The 15,349-nt window shown below is 43.0% G+C and overlaps 2 protein-coding genes across 2 annotated transcripts; both read left to right on the top strand.

Moving 5' to 3' along the window:
• Window positions 1-5,949: 5,949 nt before the first annotated feature.
• Window positions 5,950-7,065, top strand: LOC108344567 (uncharacterized). Its single transcript, XM_017583000.1, has one exon. The coding sequence runs from the start codon at window positions 5,950-5,952 to the stop codon at window positions 7,063-7,065; it is 1,116 nt and encodes a 371-aa protein (XP_017438489.1).
• A 3,060-nt stretch (window positions 7,066-10,125) lies between these two features.
• LOC128193530 (uncharacterized) lies at window positions 10,126-12,914 on the top strand. The gene is made up of 2 exons (XM_052867169.1): window positions 10,126-10,486; window positions 12,826-12,914. The coding sequence occupies exons 1-2, from the start codon at window positions 10,126-10,128 to the stop codon at window positions 12,912-12,914; spliced, it is 450 nt and encodes a 149-aa protein (XP_052723129.1).
• The last annotated feature ends 2,435 nt before the right edge of the window (window positions 12,915-15,349 follow it).

Genomic DNA, 15,349 nt, shown 5'->3' with positions numbered 1-15,349 from the left:
GTACGCTCGTTCTGCAGAATTCTGCAGAAACGCAGCAGATTTCCAGATTTCCCAGAAACCCCATTTTTCATTCCCTTCTTCCCAGATTTGCATACAACAGCACAATTCTACAACCACGCATACAAATTCGTACACAACAAAATCACTCTAAATACAAAATTTGTTCATTAACGACAGTATATTATGGATTTCAGTACACGCATACTTCATACAATTCAGAGAAAAGGATCTAGCTCCCCTTACCTCTTGAAGACTTCCTTAGCAACTATTGAATCTATCTCCCCCAAGACTTGCACTACCAAGGCCTCCGTGCAGCTCCAGAAGATCTCCACTTCACCTTTCCCAGATCTTGCTTTTCACTCCCACGGATTTGGCAGCAAGAATTTCACTCTCCAAGTGCAGAACCCATACCCCCTTTTATCTCCTACGTGCAATGCTTTTTGAATGGTGCCAAAAATGAAAGTAAGGGCCCGAACATGTGCTGTTCCCCATTTGCCAAATAAAATAAAATCCCACTTCTTTCTATGGGGCGGTTGGTGCTTCCCAACACTGATTGCGCTTCTATAATGCAAGCAATGAGTGACTGCCCTGCCCCCACTACTTTCTTTTAAAAACGTGCGGTCCTTACACTGTACAACTGAATACAGAGGCTTAACCCTCTTCACAGGTCAATACCTATCAACAAAGATCTCTCCAAAAATATCCCTTCTAACTATCCAAACAATCTATTTATACAGTTGCTCTACCTTCTATCCTAATCCCATTTCCCATTATATCCTTCTATCCCCAAATACCCTATATCCTAACATTACACCCCGCTGCAGAACAACCTTGTCCTCAAGGTTGGAAATGAAAAACTTGATCTCCTGGCTCCTCTTTATAATCTTGTTATTCTAGGAAGGGAACCCACTGATTATGCCCTCCAATTCAAATCAGGAGGCTTGGGTGGTGGTCGAGATGACATACAGAATTTATGGGATGCCCTCCAATTCCAGTTAGGAGGCTTGGGTGGTGGTCGAGATGACATACAGAATTTATGGGATGCCCTCCAATTCCAGTCAGGAGGCTTGGGTGGTGGTCGAGATGAGATACAGACTTTATAGGACCCTTTTCGTGTCTGCATTATTTCCTTGAAAGCGAGGAGCTTCTTATCCTTCCCTGTAAAATAACTTCTTCTACCGTTGGGCTCTCTTCTTCCTATCTTTATACCATTCGGCTTTCTTCTCCCCATCTTTAAACCGTTCGAATTGCTTTCCCACGCTTTTCGACCGTTCGGTTTTCTTCTCCCTGTCTTTATACCGCTCGGCCTGCTTTCCCATGCTTTTCTACCGTTCGGTTTTCTTCTTCCTATCTTTATACCGCTCGACTTGCTTTCCCATGCTTCTCTACCTTTCGGTTCCTCCCCCTGACTTCAACCGTTCGGTTATCGTTCCCTTCAACTATTCGGCTCCAATAACCTCTTCTACCATTCGGCTCAATTCCCACTATCTTTATACCGTTCGGCTCTCTTCCCACTATATTTATACCGTTCGGCTCTTTATCTATCGAACCGTGCAACTTCATCGCTTTTGGCTGAATAGGGCCTCCAGCCGAGAGAGTGGACAACTCCGTCTAATTTAGGTCTAATTCTATCTCAGACCGCTCGGCAACCTCACCTGGGATATTGCGCTTGACCTCGGACCACTCGACAACCCTCGATCGGCCTGTGTTATAGCGATTGGCCTCGCACTGTGTCCACTGACCGCTCGTTCGTCCCCAAGACGACTGGTCTTCTATGTCCTCGGACCGCTCGACAAATCTCGATCGGCTTGAGTTATAGCGATCGGCCTCGGACTGTATGCACTGGCCGCTTGTTCATCCCCAAGTCGACTGGTCTTCTATTTCGTCTGACCGCTCGACAACTCTCGATCGGCCTGTGTTATAGCGATCGGCCTCGGACTGTTCGGCTAATCCCGTTCGGTCTGGTCTACAGTACTTGGCCTCGTACCGCTCGGTAACCGCTTCTCGCGTTCGTCCCCCAGATGACTCGTCTTCTATCCTGCTCCCTTTCCTTACCTTTTCGCCTCCCTGCACATAATCTTCCCTTGTCGCCATCTGTTTCGATGCCGCCAAACGCTCAACAATGGTTCCAAACCTTATCAACAGGGCCTCCTTCAAGCCATCCTAGGAACGATTCTTGGCTTTCTCCTTGCAGGCTTTGAACCAGTAGTTCGCGCTGCCCTCCATGCTTATGTCCGCGAACCACACTTTCTCCTCCTCCGCTACTCCTTGAAGCTCGAAAACCCTCTCCGCCCTATTGATCCAGTTTAACGGGTCCAGCCCTTCGAAAGCGATTAATTCAACCCTTTTCCGCCATTGATTCTGCACCTCCGGGTGATCGCCACCGTGATTGTGGGTTTGGGTCCCACCGTAATCGCCACCCACTCTCCCTCCAATATCCTCCTCGCACCGTCGCTGGTTCCCTTTGACGGAAGCCTGTCGCTGGTTCCCGTTTACGGAAGCCTGACTTCCACCTGATTGTTCGTCGTTGTCATTTCCCCGCACCTTCACCATCCTCATTATTTCTTGTAAATCTTGGCGTATTGCAGCATAATCTTGGCGTATTGCTGCATAATCTGGGCGTAGCTCCCCTGTCTGCGCCTTCATTCTATCAACCGCAATTTCCTTCACCCACACACGATTCCGGCGACGTCTCAATCCGGCAGGTCGGACCAATTGTTAGGTTCCTAATTTGGGAACCTAATCAAGAACTCTCTTTCTCACCAAAAGACACAAGAAAGATAGGAAAAAACTGAATATTATTCACAGAAAGAAGGTTCTGTACAACTGAATACAGAGGCATAACCCTCTTCACAGGTCAATACCTGTCAACAAAGATCTCTCCAAAAATATCCCTTCTAACTATCCAAACAATCTATTTATACAGTTGCTCTACCCTCTATCCTAATCCCATTTCCCATTATATCCTTCTATCCCCAAATACCCTATATCCTACCACTTTCCCTGTCACAGACAGTTTTTCGAGATTGCCATCATTTACTTGATCTCTTATGTTGGATGCAAGATATAAATGCAAGATCATTTTCATATCTCATGACTTGTATTTTCAACCTTGAAAGGTACACTCATCTCTCTGTTGGATACTGTCAAACCTCGTAATTAAGCAACCAAACCCACCTGTCTAATCTCATTTATTACACCCAAAACCCTGCTCATAACCATTAAAGCGCACTTAGAAACCCCTCTGAGCGGATGCCAGGTGTCAATAAACGAGGATCCGAAAATCAGTTAGTGGGATACAGGTGTCAGCAGGAGAACGGACGTTCGTTTTTAAACAAAACTGAATTTTCTGAAATCCGCATCACTCTTCTGCATGCACCTTCTCCATTCCAAAAACTTTGACTTTCCATTTCTCCTCCTTCTCTCTAGAAAACCCTCCCTTCTCTCTACCAAAGCTTACCATTTTTCTCCTCCGATCACATTTCAAAAACCGTAGAAGTGTTCCCGGCGGTATAAGCTTCAATTTGAACCGATCCTTTCCGTGTTCTGAAACCGGTAAGCTTCTCGTCTCTAGCTGTTCGTTCATATGAGCATGCAAGCCAAGTTTTGGTTGCACGCGGTCACCTTATCTGAACCACTCTTGGTTTTCTGTAAATTGTTTAGTTTGAAGAGTTTGTTTGAGCTTCGTGGGTAGAAGAAATCGTATTTCTGCGAACTGAGTTTTTGTCTGAAACAAGTTCGTTCACTTCAAGAGGTAAGGGAAGCTTATTTAATTTAATTTGAACTGTATGCTGTAGAACTGTTGACATGCGTTGATTGGATGATGTTGATGCATGATGATTATTATGGTTTGATTAATTGAACGTTCGTTTACTTGATGAGTTGAAATGATATATGGCTGAGTTAAGTTATGATGCATGAAATATATGAAACCTGTTTGGTATGTGAAGTATGAGATATGAATGTTGATCTGGATAGAAAATTTATAAAGTTATGAAGTTATGAAAGTATAAGTCAAGAAAGACTGATTTGAAATAAATGATTCTGTATAAGAGGTTATACTATGATAAAATACGTTCGTTACTAGACGGTCATCGACCGTTCGGTTTTCCTGTTGAACCTAGTGGATATGGGATTCTTTCATTTGGAAAGAATTCTAGATGAGGACGGGCGCCTCCTTATCGTAATGTTGTGCTTGAACGATCGGTCAAGCGTAGTTGCATCTGAGTATCCAGCTGAAAATCTAAATGCGGTACCTATATATATATATATATATGTAATTGTATATGTAGTTATTCGTAAACACCATTCATATAATATCTTACTTATTACCCTTTTATTTTAATTTAAAGTAGTGCTCGGTCTTACACCTAGCGCTCGTACTAAGTAGTGCTCGGTCTTACACCAAGCGCTCGTACTCATTTCATTATATAATCTATTTTGATAAATAGTAGCGTTCGTCCAATTTCAGAAGAACCTTCCTTTCCTTGTTCGGTCATTTACTGACATGAGATTTCTGTATATGAATTATTCTAAGTTTGGTCTTTTGACGTTCTAATAGGTCCACCTTATTGTCTTGGACCAAGAGTCCCCAGTTCTTTATATTCTTTGAGTTTCGATTGGAGTTCACTAGAGTCAGTTCATTTAACTGATTCAGGTTGTAGAAGACGTTCGTCACATATTGCATATGTGTACTTGATTCCTTTCTAAAGATTTCAGTAACCCTTTCTGTAGTATTCTGTTATAGGAAGAGGGAGTTCTTTGCCTCATTCCTGTCGTTCGTCCTCGTCATGTAGGGGGCTGAACGTTCATTATTTTTATGTTCCCAGAAATGATTAAGAGAATGACACTAAAGTGAAAGATTATAAAGGATGAAAAGTTTATGAGATGAATTTGAGAATAGTGATAATGAAAGATGGAATCGAGAATGTTATGAATGAAATAATAAGAGAATGTGATATGAATGAAATGAGGTGAAGTTGAACGAGCGTTCCGGGGAGGAACAACTCTTGGTTGATATTGTTATAGTAAAGTATGAATGTGGACAAAGCTTGGCTGACGATTCATCCTGATGTTCCGTGAGTACTCGTTCTCACGTAGAGGGGGTCCATCATGTGTGGGAATGACAGGAGGTCCTAGTCCTTAGGAGTACTTTGGACGGAACGGACTAACCTCGGGTGGCAGCTGAGGAGAATTTCAGTTACTACATCACCCGGGTGCACGAACGTAGTAGCTACACAAAATTCATACAGTCCGGACAGTCAGTCTAGTATCAGGGTTTTGATGGAATTGTTTATTAGAATGTATTTGAATGTGCTTACATATGAAAATGTATGTTATTAATTGAATTAAATTACATAAGCTTACCCTGTGTATTTTCCTTGTGTTGTCTCGTTTGTACGTCCGTCCTTGTCCTTGCAATGATCATCCGTGTGGATGTGAGCAGAAGGAGACACTCTGCTGGAAGAGGCGTTGGAAGAACAATACTTGGAGGAAGAGAACTTAGTAGAAGTCGAGGTGAAGACTGAGCAATAGGACGTTCGGCTTGTAGTTGTTTATTTTGGTTAGGTGGCCGTTCGTCCGCCTTTTGTCTTTAAGTTTTAAAATGACCGTTCGGTGTTGGTTTTGTAAAACCGTTCGGTCTTGAATTGTCTCTCGTATGGTTCAATGCTAGTTAGGAAGCTATGTAAGGCCGTTCGGCCAAAACCGTACTCTTGTTTAATTAAGACTGATTTGGTTTATCATTAAATGTAATTAATTCTACTATATGGTGTTTACTGTATTTTTGGGATGTTACATTAATGGTATCAGAGCAGTTTTGTTCTCTTAAGGACACTGTAGGTTATGAGTGCACTATGTTTTTGCTGTGTGCTTAATGTGTGTTTGATGAGTTATTTTAAACTCTTTGAACATGACTAACGATCGTTTTCTCTGCTTCTCAGAGAACTAATGGCACCAAGACCTCCTCCTCCACCACAACCCACCGAACGTGATGTGTCCGACAACACCAGGTTGTTGGAGTCGGTGATTGAAAGGTTACAGCAACAAAACGCTGCTTTAATGCAACAGAACTCAATTGCTTTACAGAGTTTGGAAGCCGCTCGCGCAAACTCTGAAACGACTCAAAGACAATTAATGGAGATTCTACCGACAACCAGGAATACACCGGGGGCGTCCTCTTCAAACGCTACTCACCAGGCCGAGTGGATCCTGGAGAGCTTCCTTCAGCACCACCCAGCTAAGTTTAATGGGAAAGGTTTATCGGACGAGGCTGACCAGTGGTTGAGAGACATGGAGAGAATTTACGATGCCAAGAGGTGCCCGAACGAAAATCGCTTGGCATTCACTGAGTATTTGCTGACTGGTGAGGCCAGCCACTGGTGGACGAGCATGAAGGCTATACTAACGGACGCTCACAGTCCCATCTCTTGGGAAGTTTTCAGAAGTAAATTCTATGAAGAATATTTCCCAGACAGCGTTCGTTACGCCAAGGAAGTGGAGTTTCTTCAATTAGTACAAGGTGGGAAATCTGTATCAGAGTATACCAACGCCTTCAAACACTTATTGAGGTTCAATACTATGGCCACCAGTGAAGAGTGGCAGTGCCGGAAATTCGAGAATGGGTTGAGAAGTGATCTTAAGGTGCTGATATCCAGCCTTTGTATTAAGTCATTTCCTGCATTGGTTGAGAGGGCCAAGGTGTTGGAGAAGAATGTGGCTGAAGCAGAGCAACAGAGGAAGCAACAAGCAGCAAGGGGACTGAGTCTGGCAAGGAATAATTTGAATCGGAATAGGACGCCGTACGCTCGTCCAGCACAACCATCGAATTCAAGTGGATCGCAAGCTATGGTTGTTGCCAGACAGTCTGGGCAGCAGGGAACGGTCAGATGTTTTCGGTGTGGGGGACCTCACTACAAGTCTTCATGCCCTCAATTGGTTGGAGGGAAGTATTGCAATCGCTGCAGAAGAAATGGTCACTTGGAGAGCGAGTGCAATATGGGAGGTCGAGCGGCAATGAGGCCGCCAAATGCTGGAAGGGCACAAGGTCGGGGTGAACGAGCGTAGGCTGTTGGGAGAGTTTATGCGATAACGGGCGTGGAAGCCACAAGCTCAGGTACGCTCATCACCAGTACCTGCTTAGTTCATGGAAAGTCTTGTTATGTGTTGTATGACTCGGGGGCAACACACTCCTTCATCTCGAAGGCGTGCGTTGAGAAACTGGGGTTAGCAGAGAGAGAAATGCAGTTTGACTTGGTGGTGTCAACCCCAACAGCTGGTGAGATTAGGACATCTACCGTATGCGTTAGATGTCCTATAGAGGTCGAGGGGCGTAGATATAAGGTCAACTTAATATGCTTACCTCTAAAGGAGTTAGAGGTAATCTTAGGAATGGATTGGCTGGCTACCAATCGCATCCTCATAGATTATGGTGAGAAGAAGTTGGTCTTCCCTGATGAAGAAGAAGAAGTATTATCAGTGACGCTCGGTCAACTGAAGGAGGATATTATGGAGGGCTCCAGTTGCTTTTTGATTATGACGCACTCGGATGAAGACTCCAGTGGGGAACGATCGTCCAGTAGTAAGCTGAGTGGAGGACGATCGGTCGTGGATGAGTTTCCTGATGTCTTTGTAGAAGAAGTACCTGGATTGCCTCCTGTTCGAGAGGTAGAATTTACAATCGACTTAGTGTCAACAACAGGACAAATCTCAATTGCACCATATCGGATGTCGCCAGCAGAGTTGGTGGAACTCAAAGAACAGATTGAAGAGTTAATGGATAAGAAGTTTATCAGGCCGAGCGCCTCACCCTGGGGAGCGCCTGTGCTGTTGGTAAAGAAGAAGGATGAGAGCTCTCGGCTCTGTATTGACTATCGTCAGTTAAACAAGCTGACCATCAAGAACAAGTATCCGTTACCTCGGATTGACGATCTGCTGGATCAACTACATGGTGCGAGCGTATTCTCCAAGATAGATTTACGATCGGGGTATCACCAGATTCGAGTGAAGGAGGAAGACATCCAGAAGACGGCATTTCGGTCTCGCTATGGGCACTACGAGTATGTAGTGATGCCGTTCGGTGTGACGAACGCCCCTGCAATATTCATGGACTACATGAATCGTATCTTCAGGCCATATCTGGACAAGTTTGTGGTGGTGTTCATTGACGACATCCTCATCTACTCCAAGAGCCACGAAGAATATGAAGAACATTTGAGGATGATGCTTGGCGTATTGAGAGAAAAGGAGTTGTACGCCAAGTTATCTAAGTGTGACTTTTGGATGAAGAGCGTGCAGTTCTTGGGGCATGTAGTCTCTGCGGAAGGCATCTCGGTAGACCCGGCCAAGGTGCGAGCGGTATTGGAATGGGAGAGTCCACGTTCGGTTACTGAGGTTCGCAGCTTTGTGGGACTCGCGGGCTACTATAGGCGTTTCATTGAAGGATTTTCTAAGATAGTAGCGCCATTGACGCAGCTAACGCGCAAGGATCACCCGTTCGCCTGGACCGATCGGTGTGAAGCGAGTTTCCAAGAACTGAAGAAAAAGTTGACGAGTGCTCCAGTTCTAGTTATCCCTGATACAGCCAAACCGTTCGAGGTATACTGCGACGCTTCTCACAAAGGGTTGGGTTGTGTGCTTATGCAAGAAAAGAGAGCGTTCGCGTACGCTTCTCGTCAATTGAAGATCCACGAGAAGAACTATCCGACGCACGACCTGGAATTAGCAGCGGTCGTCTTCGCCCTAAAGATTTGGAGACACCATCTGTATGGATCCACGTTCCAAGTCTTCAGTGATCATAAGAGTCTCAAGTATCTCTTTGATCAGAAAGAATTGAACATGAGGCAGAGGCGTTGGCTGGAGTTCTTAAAAGACTATGATTTTGAACTACTTTACCATCCAGGGAAGGTAAACGTGGTAGCGGACGCTTTAAGCAGAAAAGTAGTTCATGTTTCAGCCATGATGGTCAGAGAGTTAAGTTTGGTGGAGAGTTTCAGAGATCTAAGGTTGCAGTTCAAGTTAGAACCGAACAACATTAGATGCTGTAACCTTAGAATATCTAGTGATGTATTCGACCGAATCAGGGAGAAACAATCTGAGGATGAAGAACTGGTGAAGATTCTGAACGTGCTCGGTACTGATCAGGCCAAAGAATTTAACACTGGAATGGACGGCTTCTTACGCTATAAGGGTCGGACGTGCATTCCAAATGATGGAGAGCTGAAGCGGATCATCCTGGAAGAAGGTCACCAAAGTCGTCTTAGCATGCACCCTGGCATGACTAAGATGTATCGAGATCTCAGGAAGACATTCTGGTGGCCGGGGATGAAGAACGATGTCGCTCGTTTTGTGACATCGTGTCTTACTTGTCAACGTGCGAAGGCGGAGCACCAAAGGCCGGGCAGTCTACTACAGCTGCTGGAGATTCCGGAATGGAAGTGGGACAGCATCTCGATGGACTTCGTAACCCACTTACCCCGCACAGTCAAGAATCACGATTCCATTTGGGTAATAGTGGATCGGCTGACGAAGAGCGCTCACTTCTTAGCCGTTAATTTGAAGATGTCCATGACGAACTTGGCCAAACTCTACATCAATGAGATCGTTCGTCTACATGGAGTACCCTCAAGCATCATCTCTGACCGAGACACAAGATTTACCTCCCGGTTCTGGCAATCTTTGCAGAATGAACTGGGCAGTAAACTCCAAATGAGCTCGGCATATCACCCTCAGACGGACGGCCAATCCGAGAGAACCATCCAGACGCTAGAAGACTTGCTGAGGACGTGCGTCCTAGATCACTTAGGCGTTTAGGATGAAGTCTTGCCTTTAGTGGAGTTCACCTACAACAACAGTTTCCAGTCCAGCATTGGAATGGCTCCCTTTGAAGCCCTCTACGGAAGGAAGTGCCGCACGCCGTTGTGTTGGTTTCTAAAAGGAGAGAAAGTGCTGACCGGACCTGAGCTCATCCAATAGACGACCGAGAAGGTGAAATTAATCCAAGAAAGGCTGAAGACATCGAGGAGCAGACAGAAGTCCTACGCGGACAAGAGAAGAAGGCCGTTAGAGTTCAAAGCTGAAGAACACGTTTTCCTCAGGCTAAATCCGACCACGGGAGTAGGCAGAGCCATGCGACCAAAGAAACTATCCCCCAAGTTCGTCAGACCTTACCAAATTCTAAGGAAGATCGGACCAGTGGCGTACGAGCTATCACTGCCTCCTCAATTGTCCAACCTCCATCCAGTATTCCACGTTTCTCAACTCCAGAAGTATATAGCCGACCCCTCTCACATACTGGAGTTGGAAGACGTTCGTCTTAGTCAAGACCGAACGCTGGAGATGCAGCTGGTTCGCGTTGAAGACAACCGCACTAAGTACTACAAAAGGAAAGCTATTAGAATGGTGAAAGTGGTGTGGGACGATAAGACGGGCGACTCTACATGGGAAGTGGAGGATGCCATGAAGGATTTGTACCTTCACCTGTTTCCGGGTAAGTTTTAATTTTCGAGGACGAAAATTTTTGTAGTTAGGGGAAATGTCAAACCTCGTAATTAAGCAACCAAACCCACCTGTCTAATCTCATTTATTACACCCAAAACCCTGCTCAGAACCATTAAAGCGCACTTAGAAACCCCTCTGAGCGGACGCCAGGTGTCAATAGACGAGGATCCGAAAATCAGTTAGTGGGATGCAGGTGTCAGCAGGAGAACGGACGTTCGTTTTTAAACAAAACTGAATTTTCTGAAATCCGCGTCACTCTTCTGCATGCACCTTCTCCATTCCAAAAACTCTGACTTTCCATTTCTCCTCCTTCTCTCTAGAAAACCCTCCCTTCTCTCTACCAAAGCTTACCATTTTTCTCCTCCGATCACATTTCAGAAACCGTAGAAGTGTTCCCGGCGGTATAAGCTTCAATTTGAACTGATCCTCTCCGCGTTCTGAAACTGGTAAGCTTCTCGTCTCTAGCTGTTCGTTCATATGAGCATGCAAGCCAAGTTTTGGTTGCACGCGGTCACCTTATCTGAACCACTCTTGGTTTTCTGTAATTTGTTTAGTTTGAAGAGTTTGTTTGAGCTTCGTGGGTAGAAGAAATCGTACTTCTGCGAACTGAGTTTTTGTCTAAAACAAGTTCGTTCACTTCAAGAGGTAAGGGAAGCTTATTTAATTTAATTTGAACTGTATGCTGTAGAACTGTTGACGTGCGTTGATTGGATGATGTTGATGCATGATGATTATTATGGTTTGATTAATTGAATGTTCGTTTACTTGATGAGTTGAAATGATATATGGCTGAGTTAAGTTATGATGCATGAAATATATGAAACCTGTTTGGTATGTGAAGTATGAGATATGAATGTTGATCTTGATAGAAAATTTATAAAGTTCTGAAGTTATGAAAGTATAAGTAGAGAAAGACTGATTTGAAATAAATAATTCTGTATAAGAGGTTATACTATGATAAAATACGTTCGTTACTAGACGGTCATCGACCGTTCGGTTTTCCTGTTGAACCTAGTGGATATGGGATTCTTTCATTTGGAAAGAATTCTAGATGAGGACGAGCGCCTCCTTATCGTAATGTTGTGCTTGAACGATCGGTCAAGCGTAGTTGCATCTGAGTATCCAACTGAAAATCTAAATGCGGTACCTATATATATATGTAATTGTATATGTAGTTATTCGTAAACACCATTCATATAATATCTTACTTATTACCCTTTTATTTTAATTTAAAGTAGTGTTCGGTCTTACACCTAGCGCTCGTACTAAGTAGTGCTCGGTCTTACACCAAGCGCTCGTACTCGTTTCATTATATAATCTATTTTATAAATAGTAGCGTTCGTCCAATTTCAGAAGAACCTTCCTTTCCTTGTTCGGTCATTTACTGACATGAGATTTCTGTATATGAATTATTCTAAGTTTGGTCTTTTGACGTTCTGATAGGTCCACCTTATTGTCTTGGACCAAGAGTCCCCAGTTCTTTATATTCTTTGAGTTTCGATTGGAGTTCACTAGAGTCAGTTCATTTAACTGATTCAGGTTGTAGAAGACGTTCGTCACATATTGCATATGTGTACTTGATTCCTTTCTAAAGATTTTAGTAACCCTTTCTGTAGTATTCTGTTCTAGGAAGAGGGAGTTCTTTGCCTCGTTCCTGTCGTTCGTCCTCGTCATGTAGGAGGCTGAACGTTCGTTATTTTTATGTTCCCAGAAATGATTAAGAGAATGACACTAAAGTGAAAGATTATAAAGGATGAAAAGTTTATGAGATGAATTTGAGAATAGTGATAATGAAAGATGGAATCGAGAATGTTATGAATGAAATAATAAGAGAATATGATATGAATGAAATGAGGTGAAGTTGAAAGAGCGTTCCGGGGAGGAACGACTCTTGGTTGATATTGTTATAGTAAAGTATGAATGTGGACAAAGCTTGGCCGACGATTCATCCTGATGTTCCGTGAGTACTCGTCCTCACGTAGAGGGGGTCCATCATGTGTGGGAATGACAGGAGGTCCTAGTCCTTAGGAGTACTTTGGACGGAACGGACTAACCTCGGGTGGCAGCTGAGGAGAATTTCAGTTACTACATCACCCGGGTGCACGAACGTAGTAGCTACACAAAATTCATACAGTCCGGACAGTCAGTCTAGTATTAGGGTTTTGATGGAATTGTTTATTGGAATGTATTTGAATGTGCTTACATATGAAAATGTATGTTATTAATTGAATTAAATTACATAAGCTTACCCTGTGTATTTTCCTTGTGTTGTCTCGTTTGTACGTCCGTCCTTGTCCTTGAAATGATCATCCGTGTGGATGTGAGCAGAAGGAGACGCTCTGCTGGAAGAGGCGTTGGAAGAACAATACTTGCAGGAAGAGAACTTAGTAGAAGTCGAGGTGAAGACTGAGCAATAGGACGTTCGGCTTGTAGTTGTTTATTTTGGTTAGGTGGCCGTTCGTCCGCCTTTTGTCTTTAAGTTTTTAAATGACCGTTCGGTGTTGGTTTTGTAAAACCGTTCAGTCTTGAATTGTCTCTCGTATGGTTCAATGCTAGTTAGGAAGCTATGTAAGGCCGTTCGGCCAAAAACCTTGCTCTTGTTTAATTAAGACTGATTTGGTTTATCATTAAATGTAATTAATTCTACTATATGGTGTTTAATGTATTTTTGGGATGTTACAGGAGGCTTCCTGTAAGACCTGTGTAAAATAAAAATATACTTTTATTTTACTATATTTTGTGTTACAAAAAGAAATTAACGAGTACTAATTTTATTTTAATTTTCTAAAGTTTTTATGCGTTTTGGCTTTTCATGTTTAAGATAAGAAAGGAAACATAGTTTAGTACTTAATTTTGGATGTATTTAACATTTGTGTTTCCTTTTTTTTGCATGATTTGAGGTTGTGAACGTGACAGTAGTTGACAAAAGGTGTTGCAAGATTTTCCATGATTTGTTTTGTTTTGTTGTGCATGGTTTTGGAGAGGTTGTAGAGTTAAGTAAAAGAAACCTATGGTTAAGTTTAGTAGGGGCATATTAAAAACGTGAGTTGTGACTTAGATAAGAACCCTACCATTTTTCTTATTTAAACTCTAACCTATGTGAGAGAGTGGAGGAATATACAGATACTATGCTAAATCATAGGTTGGGAGTGTAGTTTTGAATTGTGGGAAGCACTGTTGCTACGCAAGGAAAGAAAGCCATCTTTGGTCTTTGCTTTGAACCTCAAGGGGTTGTGGAAACTCACTGGAACTAGAGGTAAGGGGTTTAACTTGGGTTATAACATATTGTATGATGGGTAGAAGGTAAGGGGAGCTAGATTTATTTCTTTGATTGTTGAAATAATCTGTATTTGATGCAAATCTGGGAAGAAGGGGATGAAATTGGGGTTCCTGGAAATCTGGTACGATTCTGCAGAACGCGCGTTCGTCCAAATGGCTCGACCAATTAGTGGTCGGCCAAAATACTATGAGCGTTTGATTTTATTTTTTGATGTACCCAATGTTAGCGTTCGTCCTTAGGAGAAAGTAGTAACATATTAGACGTTTGCCCCAACAGTGGTCGACAATGGTGGTCGGCCAAATAACCGTTCGGTCTTGTATCCTCCAGTAAGGAGCGTTAGTGTTCGTTCTGGGCTTGTTTTGGTGAGCGTTCGGCGATCGGTCTTCGTGTATGGGTGACTGTAGTGTTCAGCTGAATTTAGTATTATCAGGCTTGAATCCTGAGCGTTCGGTTTTGATGTTTTAGTGATTTAAGGGTTCGATCTAAATTTGATATTCTTAGGTTTGAATCTGGAACGTTCAGTTTTGGGTGTATTAGTGATTTAAGCGTTCGATCTAAATTTGATATTCTTAGGTTTAAGATCTTGAACGTTCGTTTTGGTGAATTAGTTATTGTAGCGTTCGGTCTTAAATCTGATGTTCTTATGTTTAAATCATGAATGTTCGATTTTGGTGAATTGTGGATTTTAGCGTTCGGTCTTAATTTAAATTCTTAGGTTTAAATATTGAATTCGATTTTGTGAATTGTTGATTTTGTAGTCGTTCGTCCTTAAATTGGATTCTTAGGTGTGAATCTCGAGCGTTCGGTTTGATGTATTAGTGATTGTGAGCGTTCGTTCTCGATGATGTTAATCCTCAGGAGGACTCGTCAAAGGTAGTGTTCGAACTAGGCTTAATCTTTGAGCGTTCGTCCGAATAAAGCTCGGTTTTAACGTTCGGCCTGATAGTGTTGAATCCAGTAAGGTGTTCGGTTTAGCGTTTGTTCGAATAGTGCTTAATCTGTGATGTTTGGTTTAGCGTTCGACCTAATAGTGTTCAATCTAGGTGCTCGGTTTGTAGCATTCGGCCTGATTATGCTTGATCTTATAGCGTCCATCCAAGTAGCATTCAGTGAATAGTGTTCGACCAAATAGCGTTTGGTGAATAGTGTCCGTCCAAATAGCGTTCGACGAATATGTATGAATCCGTAATTTCTTTGGTAGTATTTTAAACAATTATTGAGAATTGTTGGTTATTTTCTTAATCTAATATTGGTTTATTTAAGTATGTTGTTGAGAATATGTACGAATCCGTGATTGAGCACGTTTATTTTTGTTTGATGTTGGTACGTACACTATGTTATTTACTTGTAATTTCGTTAGTCTTATGAGCATTTCAATATTATAATAAATGCGAGTCTCGCGTGAGACTGAGATTCGAGTGTCACCTTCTTCTGCGCGAGGAGGTGAATGTCTCGCCCAATGACTTCAGCTCGTGTTGAGTATAGTGCATCGTTACGCATAGTATCGATGTTTTTACTCGTTAGTCCTTGAGGAGTCAGGGAGATAAGTCTGAAGTCGCGATGGAAGACGAC

This window comes from Vigna angularis, chromosome 8 (assembly GCF_016808095.1).
Source record: "Vigna angularis cultivar LongXiaoDou No.4 chromosome 8, ASM1680809v1, whole genome shotgun sequence".
NCBI lineage: Eukaryota > Viridiplantae > Streptophyta > Magnoliopsida > Fabales > Fabaceae > Vigna > Vigna angularis.
This window is presented reverse-complemented; position numbering and strand designations above follow the sequence as displayed.